Here is an 11,634-nt window from a genome sequence, read left to right on the forward strand (position 1 = left end):
ATTTAAGTATTTATTTATTAATATAAAAAATAATTTATTAAGTATTTATTAATTGATATAAAATGAATTAAAATAAAAGAGTTTCTATAAAACTATTAAAACAACTATTATTAAAAGCATGAAGAGTTTCAATATTTTTCAGTCAGTATTTATTTATTAATATAAAAAATATTTATTAATTAATATAAAATGAATTAAAATAAAAGAGTTTCTATAAATAAAATGAATTAAAATAAAAGTATAGGTAATTATTTAGTAAAAAAATTTCCTAAATAATAAAATAAATTACCAATTAAAATTTAATAGGTATTTGTTTAATTGAAATTCAATCAAGATGTTTCAAATCATTCATAGATAAAATAATAAAATGATTTATCAAATAATAAAATAAGTTACCAATTAAAATAAATCCTATAAATTACCAATTAATATAAATAATTGTATAATTGAAATTTCAATTAAGATGTTTCAAATCATTAAATAAATTACCAATTAAAATTAAATAGGTAATTATTTAATTGAAATTCAATCAAAATAATTCAAATCATTTATAGATAAAATAATAAAATAATTACCGGATAATAAAATAAGTTACCAATTAAAATAAATTCTATTATGTTCGGAATTCTTCAAGGTTAACAAAACTTTATTTTTTTATTTGATAAATTATTTTTTTATTTTATTTATAAATGATTTGAAACATCTTGATTGAATTCCAATACACAATTACCTAATTAATTTTAATTTGTAATTTATTTAATTATTCGAAACATATCTGGGAGTTATGAAAGAAGTTTCGAGCTTATATTGGTCATGACTTGAGAACAGAAATTGAACTTTATGAGATCTAATCTTTTATTGTTCCTCAACAGCTCAGTGGTAGAGTGGTTGGTTATTAACTTACTGGTCATAGGTTCGAATCCTACTTGGGGAGGTTTGATTTATTCTAAATTAAATAGTTTAGAATGAAAAAATATCTTAATTTATTTTGATTGATCTGTTTCCCAGTATAGTTAAAAATTCTTTATTTTATTACAGGTACATTATGTTTTCTTTCAACTTTGGTAATAATTTCTTTGAATTGCATATATTTTTTCTTTTGGATGACTCCATTTATTTTTGAAAAAACATCTAATTTATTTTGATTGATCTGTATCGTAGCATGATTCAAATTTTTTTGTTTTATTACACGTACATTATTATTTGAATTACATTAATCATGTTGATTTATTTATTTATTGTGTTTGTTTAATTATGTTTTATTCTTTGAATTGCATTAATCAAGTTGATTTATTTTTATTTTTTATTTTTTTATGTTTGCTGAATTATGTCATGTCAACATTTATAAACTAAACAAATAAGTTTTGTAATATTATATATTTCCTTCTTTAATAAGGTTTTAAATATTATATATTTAATTCTCTAATTATATACATATTACACAAATAATGGCAACCCCTTAAACTTGAAATTTTACTCTTAAATTTTAATCTTGACAATGCATTTCGCTTTAAACAAGTTACTAATCAATTATTTATTTTGATAATTTTTATATAATTTTTTTAATTAAGACTTTAAAATAACTTTTTATCAATGTACTAGTATATATATATGAGGTACAATGAACTCATAAGGTAAAAGGAAAGAAATAAAAACCTGGTATATTTACAATATCCACTTAAAAAGTATTGTGCACATGAGAAATAATTCAATAGAACGGGAAGAAACAGAAACAACATAAAGGAGTCTTCTAGATATTATATTTTTCATTGACAAGAAACTCATTTACTCATTTGAAGACGTACTCGAACCCCCACCATTTATTTTGGGAGGTAGATGAGATGCTACTGGCCACAAAAACCTTCGTCTATTTAGATCTTAACTTATCGCATATATATATATATAAATGACCTTTCAAAACAGACATCTTAAATGTTGATGCCTTTTAAAAATTACTTAGAAATTATGTAGACAATTTTTTGTAACAGACATCTTAGATGCCTTTTGTTTTTGTATAAGGACAATACTTACTTACTCATCGGTGTGTAAATCATTCATACTCAAAATCGAAAAACTGATAAATAAAATAAATAGTAGGCACTCATACAGACCGTGATGTGGTCCTTTAATATTGAATTTCAACGGTTTAATTTTTCAATACTGTATTGAAATTCAATAAAAGGAAATTTAACTCGGGAAAAAATATATAATAAAAAAATAAAACTACTAAAATTTAATAAAAGAAAAATTAATTCGAGAAGGAAATATATAATATTAAAAATTTATTTATTATTTAATAAAAGAAAATCTAATTCGAGAATGAAATATATAATATTAAAAAACTTATTTATTTAATTTAATTAAAAAATCTAATTGGAAAAAAAAATATTAAAATACAAATAATATAGTAGTTGGAAATATAATTAGAGAATAAAATATATTATTTAAAACTTAATAACTGAAATTCAATAAAAGGAAATCTAATTAAATAATGAAATATATAATTTAAAAAAATAAAATTATTTAATTCAACAAAAGAAAATCTAATTAGAGAATAAATACTAATAATAATAATATAATGGTATAAAATTCTAAAATTTAATAAAAATAAATCTAATTAAAGAATGAAATATATAATATTAAAAAAATTAAACTACTGAAATTCAATCAAATGAAGAAAATGTAATTACAGAATGAAATATATAATATTTAAAACTTGAATTATACTAAATTTCAATAAAAAGGAGATGAAAAGAAAATAAATAATATTACGTCACTCACGTGTGTGCTTGACTAGTACAAGTAAAAACCCTAGTTGAGTTTTCCTTTTTGTTGGGCCTAGACATAGATCAGGTGTCTGTAGATTGCCCATTGAGTTGTCGGGCCTTCAGACAATGGATTTAGGATTTAAAAAGGAAACATGAATCATGATCTTTTTGTACATCAAGAAATTATTACGTACTTCCACGAAATATGACATCGTTACTGGATTAACCACTAAATAATTGACACGTAATCAGAAGAATTATAATTCAACTTTTATATGCTTATTTGTCAACTACTCATTGGAAGTCACTAAATACCAGGGGGCATGTAATAATTTCTCCCGTCCACACACTATGAATTAAAATTTTTCAAGGAGAATACATATTTGGCTTCCCAACGAAAAATTGGATCTTTGTTCGTTTTATATGAAGAAACTAGGGTTCCTATTTTGAATCTTTGAGGTGAGTCTTTTTTTTTTTTTTTTCTTTCTTTCTTGACTTCTTTATTTTCTTCTTTACATAAATTTGTATTAGATTTAGAGTTTGTCATAATTTCCTTCCTTAATCTGTAATTTTTTTTTTTGGGTGTCTGCAGAGCTTATTTGGCTGTAAATTATGATGATGAGAATAATTTCAATGAGGAAAAGGATGAGATCCATCTCTAAACGCAAAAAAAGACATAAGGTACATATTTATGTCTTTGTATTTTTATTTTTGTTTAGCTCTGGTTTTTGTTGGTCAAAGTAGATAATCTTTGATCAGTCTAAAGGATTTTTTATTTTATTTATTTATTTATTTATTTCTCTCTCTCTCTCTCTCTAGGTGATTGGGTTAGTCTAAGTGTCTTAGCTGAAGCATTCTTACGCAAAGGTGTGTTTCTTTTTTTTTTTGGTAATTTATGCCCATTATCTTGGTTCATTCAGAGTAACAACAACCTGCAGGATGGATAGGATCAGTTGCCTGCCTGATGAAATTCTTGTTTCTGTTCTGTCTCTTCTGGGAATTAGAGAAGCAGCGCGCACTTGTGTGCTCTCAAAAAGATGGGAACATTTGTGGTCCTTTAACAGGGTTCTAAACTTTGATGCTTCACAAACAGTTTTACAAATTGAATCCAACACAGAGGCACTGTTGGGGGTAGAAAGATGTAGGTACATAAATTGGGTGAACAAAGTGGTGGAGTCACATTGTGGTTCAACCATAGACGAGTTTAGAGTTTGTTTTTGTTTGAATAGCTCTTCTAGTTGTGTCATTGATAGATGGATTGAGTTTGCAATAACAAAGAGTGTTCAAAGGCTTGAGATGGAGTTGGAACCATCTGTCTTTTCCGAAGAGCATGCTGGTTTACCGTATACTATTACAAACCAGAGTTATAATATTCTCTTCAAAAGCCCTGCTTGTTTATCCAGCATTAGGTCCCTAAGATCCCTCTGTTTTTCGCGTGTGAACATAAGTGGAGAAATTCTTGAACGCTTACTTTCCGATTGTCCTCTTCTCGAATCTTTACGAGTACGAGACTCGGAACATTTAGTGAATTTAAAAGTTTTTGGTTCCTCACTTCGGCTGAAGTTCTTGGACATATCCGTATGCCCCAATCTGAAGGATCTTGAGGTTTGTGCTACGAGTCTTGTGTCATTTTCACATTTTGGACTCGGCCAAAAAATGAATATGCAAATTAAGGATGCATTCCAGCTTGCCAAGGTGTCTATTTCAGATTTCGTTGAGCCAATACGGAGTGTTTTTTTCTCGTTTTCAAGCTACTTTTCACAGCTCGAGACTCTTTCGTTGGGCATGGAGATGACTCGTGGGCAAAAGGTTAGTTGATATTTCTATTGCAATTTTATGTCATGGGAGTGTTTTTTAATTAATATCTTCTAATGTTATAAAATTGGTTTGAGTCTGATTGCAAATACTTTTTGTACAAAATTATACCAAAGGTTATGTCTGAATCAAGTCCATCCTCCCAACATACCACTAACCCCAACATTAGGTAGTGACCTTTTCAATTTTGTTGTTTATAATAAGTTTTGCTTTTCAGGGTAATTCAGGATTCCGAAAACTTCCTGAATTTACTAAGCTCAAGTTCTTGACATTGCAAGTTCTAGCAGATCAAACTGCAAGCATTCTCTGTTGGACTCCCTTGATATATGCATCACCTGTGCTGCATAAATTTAAATTGCAGGTAAATAATTTTTCTTATATAGATGTTTTGTTTAATGACAGAGGATAATCATATCTTGTGTCTTTCTCTCACTGCAACGGCCATGAATAGAAGTTAACTTTCATTGGATAATGGCCTTCTTTATTTGGATTTTTCTAATTTTTAGACAGATAAAATTGTAATTAATATAATTGTAGATCATTTAAAAAAAAATAAAAAAAATCTGTACATCCCATCTTGTGAGTTATGTTGTATTGTATATCTACTTGCAGTTGAAAGATACAACCGAAAAATAAAATCGTATTACAATGAAAATATTATATATTGGTCGTTGCTTAATATCTAAATATCTATTTGTTCTAATGGACTTTGTTTTTCTTTTTTGAGATCTAACTGATTTTTAAAACCGTGTTACGATGAAAATATTATATATTGGTTGTTGCTTAATATCTAAATCTCAATTTGTACCAATGGAGGTTTATTTATTTATTTATTTTTATTTTATTTTATTTTATTTTTGTTTTTCCGATAAGTAAAGATGAATAAAAAGCGTGTTGGGGCAGCGGAAGTGCGCGAACAAAGAAAACCAACTAAACAATTACACACAAACACAAGTTATAACGTGGTTCAGCCAAAACCGACTTACATCCACAGATGATAAGAGATTCCACCATGATTCGTAGAGATTCTACAACAATAGAGTACCAACACCGCATACGTATCTTTTAACCATGTACTACTCCACTAGCCCGTCTTCTCGTTACCAGTGACCCTCAGTGTTTTCCCTACTCTACCAACCTATAAACTATCTCTACCCATAACTCCCTCACGAGACTAATCTCTCTCAATCTTATAAGTTTCAACTGACAACCTAGGTATTCATTTATTGTGTTACAAACACAATTCCTTGTTAGACAAGAATTACAATTTTTTTAGCCTAAGACTTGCTTAACAAGAAATTTTCTAGCATAATACAATTCTAAAATAGAAACCCAATTAAAATAGGAATTTGAGACACAATTTCCAATAATCTCTATCTTGTCTCAAATTCCATCTAGTTAATCATCGCTTCCCACAGCATTGATCATTTTGCAACTTCAATCTTGATAATTGTTCTGCAAAATTCTGGTTGTCCACATTGTATGTTGCTCGATCAATCAAACCTCTGAGGCTCCATCTTGACTACTCGAGCTCCATGCCATATTGCCATGCAACCCATTATGTTTTTTGACCATCGTGATCAAACAAGCCGATTAACTCCACCTGCAACTAAAACCCGTTGTTGCAACTGTTAAAAGTCCTTGTGTTTTTTTAATCTCCTTCACATTCGGTTCTAATACTAATTTGTTAGGGCAACAGAAGCGTGTGAACATCGGGAACCAAATAAAGCTAACAAAGTGGTTCAACCAAAACCGGCTTACATCCATGAATGAGAAAAGATTCCATTATGATTCGTAGAGATATTATAACAATAGAATGCCAACACCGTTTACATGCCTTTTTTTCCACCATGTAGGCTACTAGTGTCACATGTGTTTTTCCTACTCTACCAACGCACAAACTATCTCTACCTATCAATTTCCTCCTGAGATTATATCTCTCTCGATCTCATAAGTCTCGACCCACAACATAGGTATCTATTTATAGAGCTACAAAAACAATTCCTTGTTGGACAAGGATTACAATTTCTTAGAGCCCAAGACTCTTCTTTTTTTTTAGATTAAAAAAGAGTGTTCAGAAGGGGAACGCATCCCAAATACAAAACAAGTGGCCATGAAACCTAAGGCCCCAAAGAAGTCAGAACATCTATTGTCTCCTCAGGAGAAGAAGAACGTCTACCCGAAACCTACAAAAAAAAAAAGAAAACTAATAATAGAAGATTTAAAAACAGCAGCCGAGGATTCCTCTCCTTCAAAAGATCTTCTATTTCGCTCCCTCCACAAACACCACCATAGACACAAGGGCGCCATCCTCCAATACCCTCTAGCCTGTGCTCCCACAAAACCCCCTCTCTAAGCGTCCATCAAACCTCTGTAGATCTAGGCATGACCTAGGTAACTCCGAAAAGGTCCAACAAGAGGCTCCAACAATCAAAGGCCACTTGACAATGCAAAAGAAGATGGTCAACCGACTCTCCATTACACTTGCACATGTAACACCAGTTAACCGTGATATGATTTCTCCCCCCCAAATTGTCAAGCGTCAGAATCTTACCCCACACCACTGTCTAAGCAAAGAAAGCCACTTTAAGTGGCACCCTGGAACGCCACACCGCCTTCTACAGGAATGTAGTCCTGACTTGATCCGACAGACATCTGAAAAAAGACCTCACACTGAAGCTTCCCCTAGAGGAAGGAATCCAAACAAGAGAATCCCTACCTCCACGAATCTCCTGACTATACAATAGCTCCAAAAATCCGGACATCATCCAACTTCCAATCCTGAAAAGATCTCTGAAAAAGCACATCCCAGGTCAACTTCCTGCTATTGAGCCGATAGCAGTCAACAATCAAGGCATGCCTATTAGCAGCAATCCTAAACAACCTGGGGAGGAACATGCTAAAGTATGGTCTCCACACCATATATCCTCCCAGAAACGAATCTTCCCTGCCATCCTGAACTCTGAATCTGATATGTTTAGAAAACTCATTACATCCCTTCCAAATAGCTTTCCAACCCCAAATACCAAATCTCCACAACCACTTGCCTAGAAGGGCCCTGTTGAAAGGCAATAACCTTCTAATCCCTATACCTCCAGACTGAATGGGCCTTCAAACCTGCTCCTAACGAATAAGATGATACTTAAATTCATCCCCTAAACCTCACCATAAGTTCCTATGAAGTCTCTCAATTGAAGCGGCTACCGAGGACACGAAATATGGAACAGGGATAAGAAATAAGTAGGTAGGTTTGACAGGGTGCTCTTCAATAGTGTAACCTTCCCCCCTTTTGATAGATACTACTTCTTCCACCCTGCAGGCCTCCTCTCCACCCTCTCCACCACACGATCCCAAGCACCCATGTACATGCCTTTTCACCTTGTACTACTCCATGAGCCTATCTCCTTGTTACCAGTGCCACCAGTGTTTTTTTTTTTTTTCCTAAATGAGGAAAGTATTATAAATATAAAACAATATAATACAAAGGAGAAAGTGAGTGCATACCACCACATCAAAAGCAAAAAGACCCAACAAAGAGGGAAGAAATCTGCCCAGGACAGACCCTTGGAAAAAGAAGACTAGCAAATTCAAATGATATCTCGGAGGCATACCCCCAAGATATACATACCTCCCACACTATACACTTCACCAAGTCCCTAGGGTCTCTATGTCTAGCATGGTGAACTCTATCAATTTTCTCCATCCATAGGATATGTAATGTAGCAGTAAGCAACATCTTAAACAATTTATGCTTCCATGTCTTAGCTGTGTACTGTTGAGCAAGGCCCTTGGCAAATTCCAATATAGAGTCACATTTCTGGATGTTCCAATGACATATATCCAAGACACCAGACCACACCTGCCATATGTATTCGCAGCTGCAAAATAAATAGTCACCATTCTCTACATTCTTTATACACAGAAAGCGAATAGAAGCTAAGGAAATTCCTCTCCTTTTTAGATAAGAACTAGTTAAGATAGCATCTTGTAAACCATAGCAGCATGTATGGACCATCTAGGCCTTCCACCATTCCAGCAAAGCTCAGTTCAAAAAAGCTCTAGCCTCCTAACTCTACATGCTTCCCAGGCTGCTTTTAAAGAGACCTTTGAAGTCTGCCAAAGTAACTGATCAAGGCCCCCATGGATCTTGTACCCCTGCAGGTAGTTACACACATCTTGAGTACTATCATCAAACTTGGAGACATCCCAATTCTGGTCAACAATAAATTCACTCAGAAATATTATTCTGTTTCTACGAATGGATCTCAGGTTTCTATGAGGAAAGATCTCTTGAGATAAACGGGGAGCTCATTCCAAACAAATGGGGAACCAAATAGGGTCCTTAAGAGCTCAAACTATCCAAAAAATTAATTATCTCAGCCGTGGATATATAATTTCTCCCATAAACCCAACAAAAAAGAGAACTAACTATAAGGAATTTCAGCTTCCGAGTAGAAGTTTCCTCCCCATCGATAGCCTATTCTTTTCTTTTCACAAACACCACCAAATGCACAAAGGCGCTACCCTTCACAAGACGTAGGCTTGGGGATCTACTCTACACCCTCTCCAAGCCTCCAACAAACAGAGCCTTCTGCTCCGAGACCTCTCAACTCCGAGAAGTCGATAACTGCTCCATGGGGTCCATCTCTCTCTCATAGACCTCTCAAAATGATGCTGCCCGATGTAACCACAACATCTAGAACCTCCCACTCAACAAATCTCCCTCCCGACAAGCTCTTCGCCACTCTATCTGAAATAGAGGCCAACTTCATCTTTGCAAACACACTACATGCACACCCCACTTTCGAATTGCTAACTTCACCACCTTAAACCACGTGCATTCCAAGAAATGATACGGAACTTTATGGGCAAACAACACTAAGACCTGCCCTTCCTCCTTCCTCTCCCTCCCTCCCTTCCCCCTCCTTTCATCCCTTCATAGTTCTCGTGGGATATAAGATTCCACAGCTCTCTATCCTCCTCCTCAGATGGAGTTCTATCCTTCCTAGCCTCCAGCTGCGTCTCATCCATAGGATGGTACATCTCCAAAGTTTTACTCCCCTCCCCCTTATTTATTTTATTTTAATCCATTACGGTAGTCTGATAAAGAAAGGCCTGAGAGGTTTTACTTATCAAAAAATAAATAAATAAAGAAAGGCATGAGAGGTTCACAACTACTGCTGCAGGCTGGACGTACACAAAGCTATATAAAATGTCATTTAGTATCATGGATTTTTAATGTTGAGACAAAGTTATGAATTGAAACTATTTACACTTCGAATGTTCTACAACCAAAAGGATAATGTATAGCTCAAGATTCATACACTTTTGAGAATAATGTCTGTGATTTATTAATGATTCTTTTAGAGTTTCAAGAAACTTTGTGTTTATACTTCATATATCTTGAATTCCATATTTTCATTCAATCTCAAATGAACTCTTTTGTACACCGTCGTCTACATAACCTATTATATTTTTTAGTTACAGACCTACAATTATATTCTTGTCCAAATACTAAAAAGTGACAATTGCATGTTTTGATATGTTGATCCTATTTCAAAGTTTGTTGGGGATGCCTTTTTTGAGACGTCTTTGTGTTACATAAGAGACTTGTTTTAGTCTCAAAATAATGAAATTTAAGTTTCAAATTACGGACACATAAATGAAAGAGATACTTTCTTTTAGTGTCCCCTCCCCCTATATTATTTCTCAATGAGTTGGTCCAGCTGTCCATGTAGGTAATGAGTCTATGTGAAGTGTTTAATAATTTTTTTTAAAGCAATTTAGCATTGCTCTGATTCCGGAACTAACGTCCTCATTTCATCTTTAGCTGTGAATACAACTTGATGAAGCAAATGTATAGGTTATTATAGTTGTTTTTAAAAATATGGATTAGGTTTTCTTGCTAAGGGCTAGATGTTTGATTCTTTTATTCTTTATAAGTAGAGGGATTTTTTTTTTTTTTTTTTTTTTGTAAACACTTGTTTCTAAAATGCTGGTAAATTATTATGATAGTTCTAGTAAGATGATTAAACTTTTAAGTACAGAAGTTCTATTTCTACTATCTACTTTTTTTGTTGTTATTATTATTATTAGTATAGACTTACTATAAATATTTGTCCACTATTCTTTGTAGTGTGTGGTGTACGTGGAAACTTTAACATGCTGCTTCAATGTGAATCAACACTCAGCTATTACTAAAAGTAATTAATAGTGAGTTGCTTATTTGTAATGAAGTGCTTTATGATTCACTGCGTTTCTGTTCCACAGGTACAATATTTGACGCCTTTGGGGGTGGAAGGAATAAGGCAGCGTAAAATTCCCAACCGTCCCCATCAATGTCTAAAGGAGGTGGAATTGGCTGGGTTTGTTGGCTGTTTTATTGACCTCGAGTTTGCCCACTATTTTATTAAGAATGCCGTTATGTTGGAGAAGATTACTATCGAACGTCACTCTACACGTGTATTGTTGAGTCCAAGACCGTGGATGTTTAATGAAACCAAGGAGAAACAATCTGCCAAAGAGCAGGCTATGCAACTCCAAAAAAGTCTACCTGCAAGAGTCAAAATGGAAATTATATAATCCTGCTCAACTGCATTTTGCTGCTCAATATTTAGTTTGTTAATTTCATTTTTCATTTGCTATTTAAGAGAGTTTGATAGATTAGGGAGTGGGTGTGATCTTATAAGTGAGCATTTTTGCTACTCAATATTTAGTTTGTTAATTTCATTTTTCATTTGCTATTTAAGAGAGTTTGATAGAGTAGAGAGTGGGTGTGGTCTTTTAAGTTATTGATATTGGAAGTGTTAATTTTATATTCTGAATTCTTTTGGTACTGGTTTGAAATGATAACTCATTAATGTTTTTTTCTTTTTTTGGTGCTGGTCATGGTTATGTATGAGGCACGAACTTAATCATTTGAAAGATGATTAAACGAAAATTATATAGTTAAAATGTTGTTCAAAATTTCATTAAAAGTAGATCAAATATCTCATTTTGATGTTTTTATGTCGTAAAGAAATATTAGCAATATCGCATTTTTTTTAACAAA

The 11,634-nt window shown here is 32.8% G+C and overlaps 1 protein-coding gene across 3 annotated transcripts; it reads left to right on the top strand.

Moving 5' to 3' along the window:
- The first annotated feature begins 3,141 nt into the window (after window positions 1–3,141).
- LOC132303718 (FBD-associated F-box protein At4g10400-like) lies at window positions 3,142–11,418 on the top strand. 3 transcript variants are annotated; one of them, XM_059801102.1, is made up of 6 exons: window positions 3,142–3,227; window positions 3,361–3,449; window positions 3,588–3,635; window positions 3,707–4,577; window positions 4,801–4,944; window positions 10,854–11,418. In XM_059801102.1, exons 4-6 carry the CDS (start codon window positions 3,708–3,710, stop codon window positions 11,163–11,165), a joined length of 1,326 nt encoding a protein of 441 aa, XP_059657085.1. In that variant the 5' UTR covers window positions 3,142–3,227; window positions 3,361–3,449; window positions 3,588–3,635; window position 3,707; the 3' UTR covers window positions 11,166–11,418. The 3 variants fall into 3 exon arrangements, with proteins under 3 accessions (XP_059657085.1, XP_059657084.1, XP_059657086.1); XM_059801101.1 differs by having other exon boundaries at window positions 3,588–4,577; XM_059801103.1 differs by lacking the exon at window positions 3,588–3,635 and having other exon boundaries at window positions 3,689–4,577.
- The last annotated feature ends 216 nt before the right edge of the window (window positions 11,419–11,634 follow it).

Source organism: Cornus florida, unplaced genomic scaffold (assembly GCF_030987335.1).
Source record: "Cornus florida cultivar Cherokee Brave unplaced genomic scaffold, ASM3098733v1 CherokeeBrave_3.0.0_Hap2_Chr04, whole genome shotgun sequence".
NCBI lineage: Eukaryota > Viridiplantae > Streptophyta > Magnoliopsida > Cornales > Cornaceae > Cornus > Cornus florida.

Bases quoted from the DNA above. Each gene is read 5' to 3' on its own strand.
- LOC132303718 (XM_059801101.1), top strand. From the start codon at position 3,708: ATGGATAGGATCAGTTGCCTGCCTGATGAAATTCTTGTTTCTGTTCTG. The intron at 4,578-4,800 runs GTTAGTTGATAT...TTTGCTTTTCAG, and splicing joins AGATGACTCGTGGGCAAAAG to GGTAATTCAGGATTCCGAAA. The intron at 4,945-10,853 runs GTAAATAATTTT...TCTGTTCCACAG, and splicing joins TGCATAAATTTAAATTGCAG to GTACAATATTTGACGCCTTT.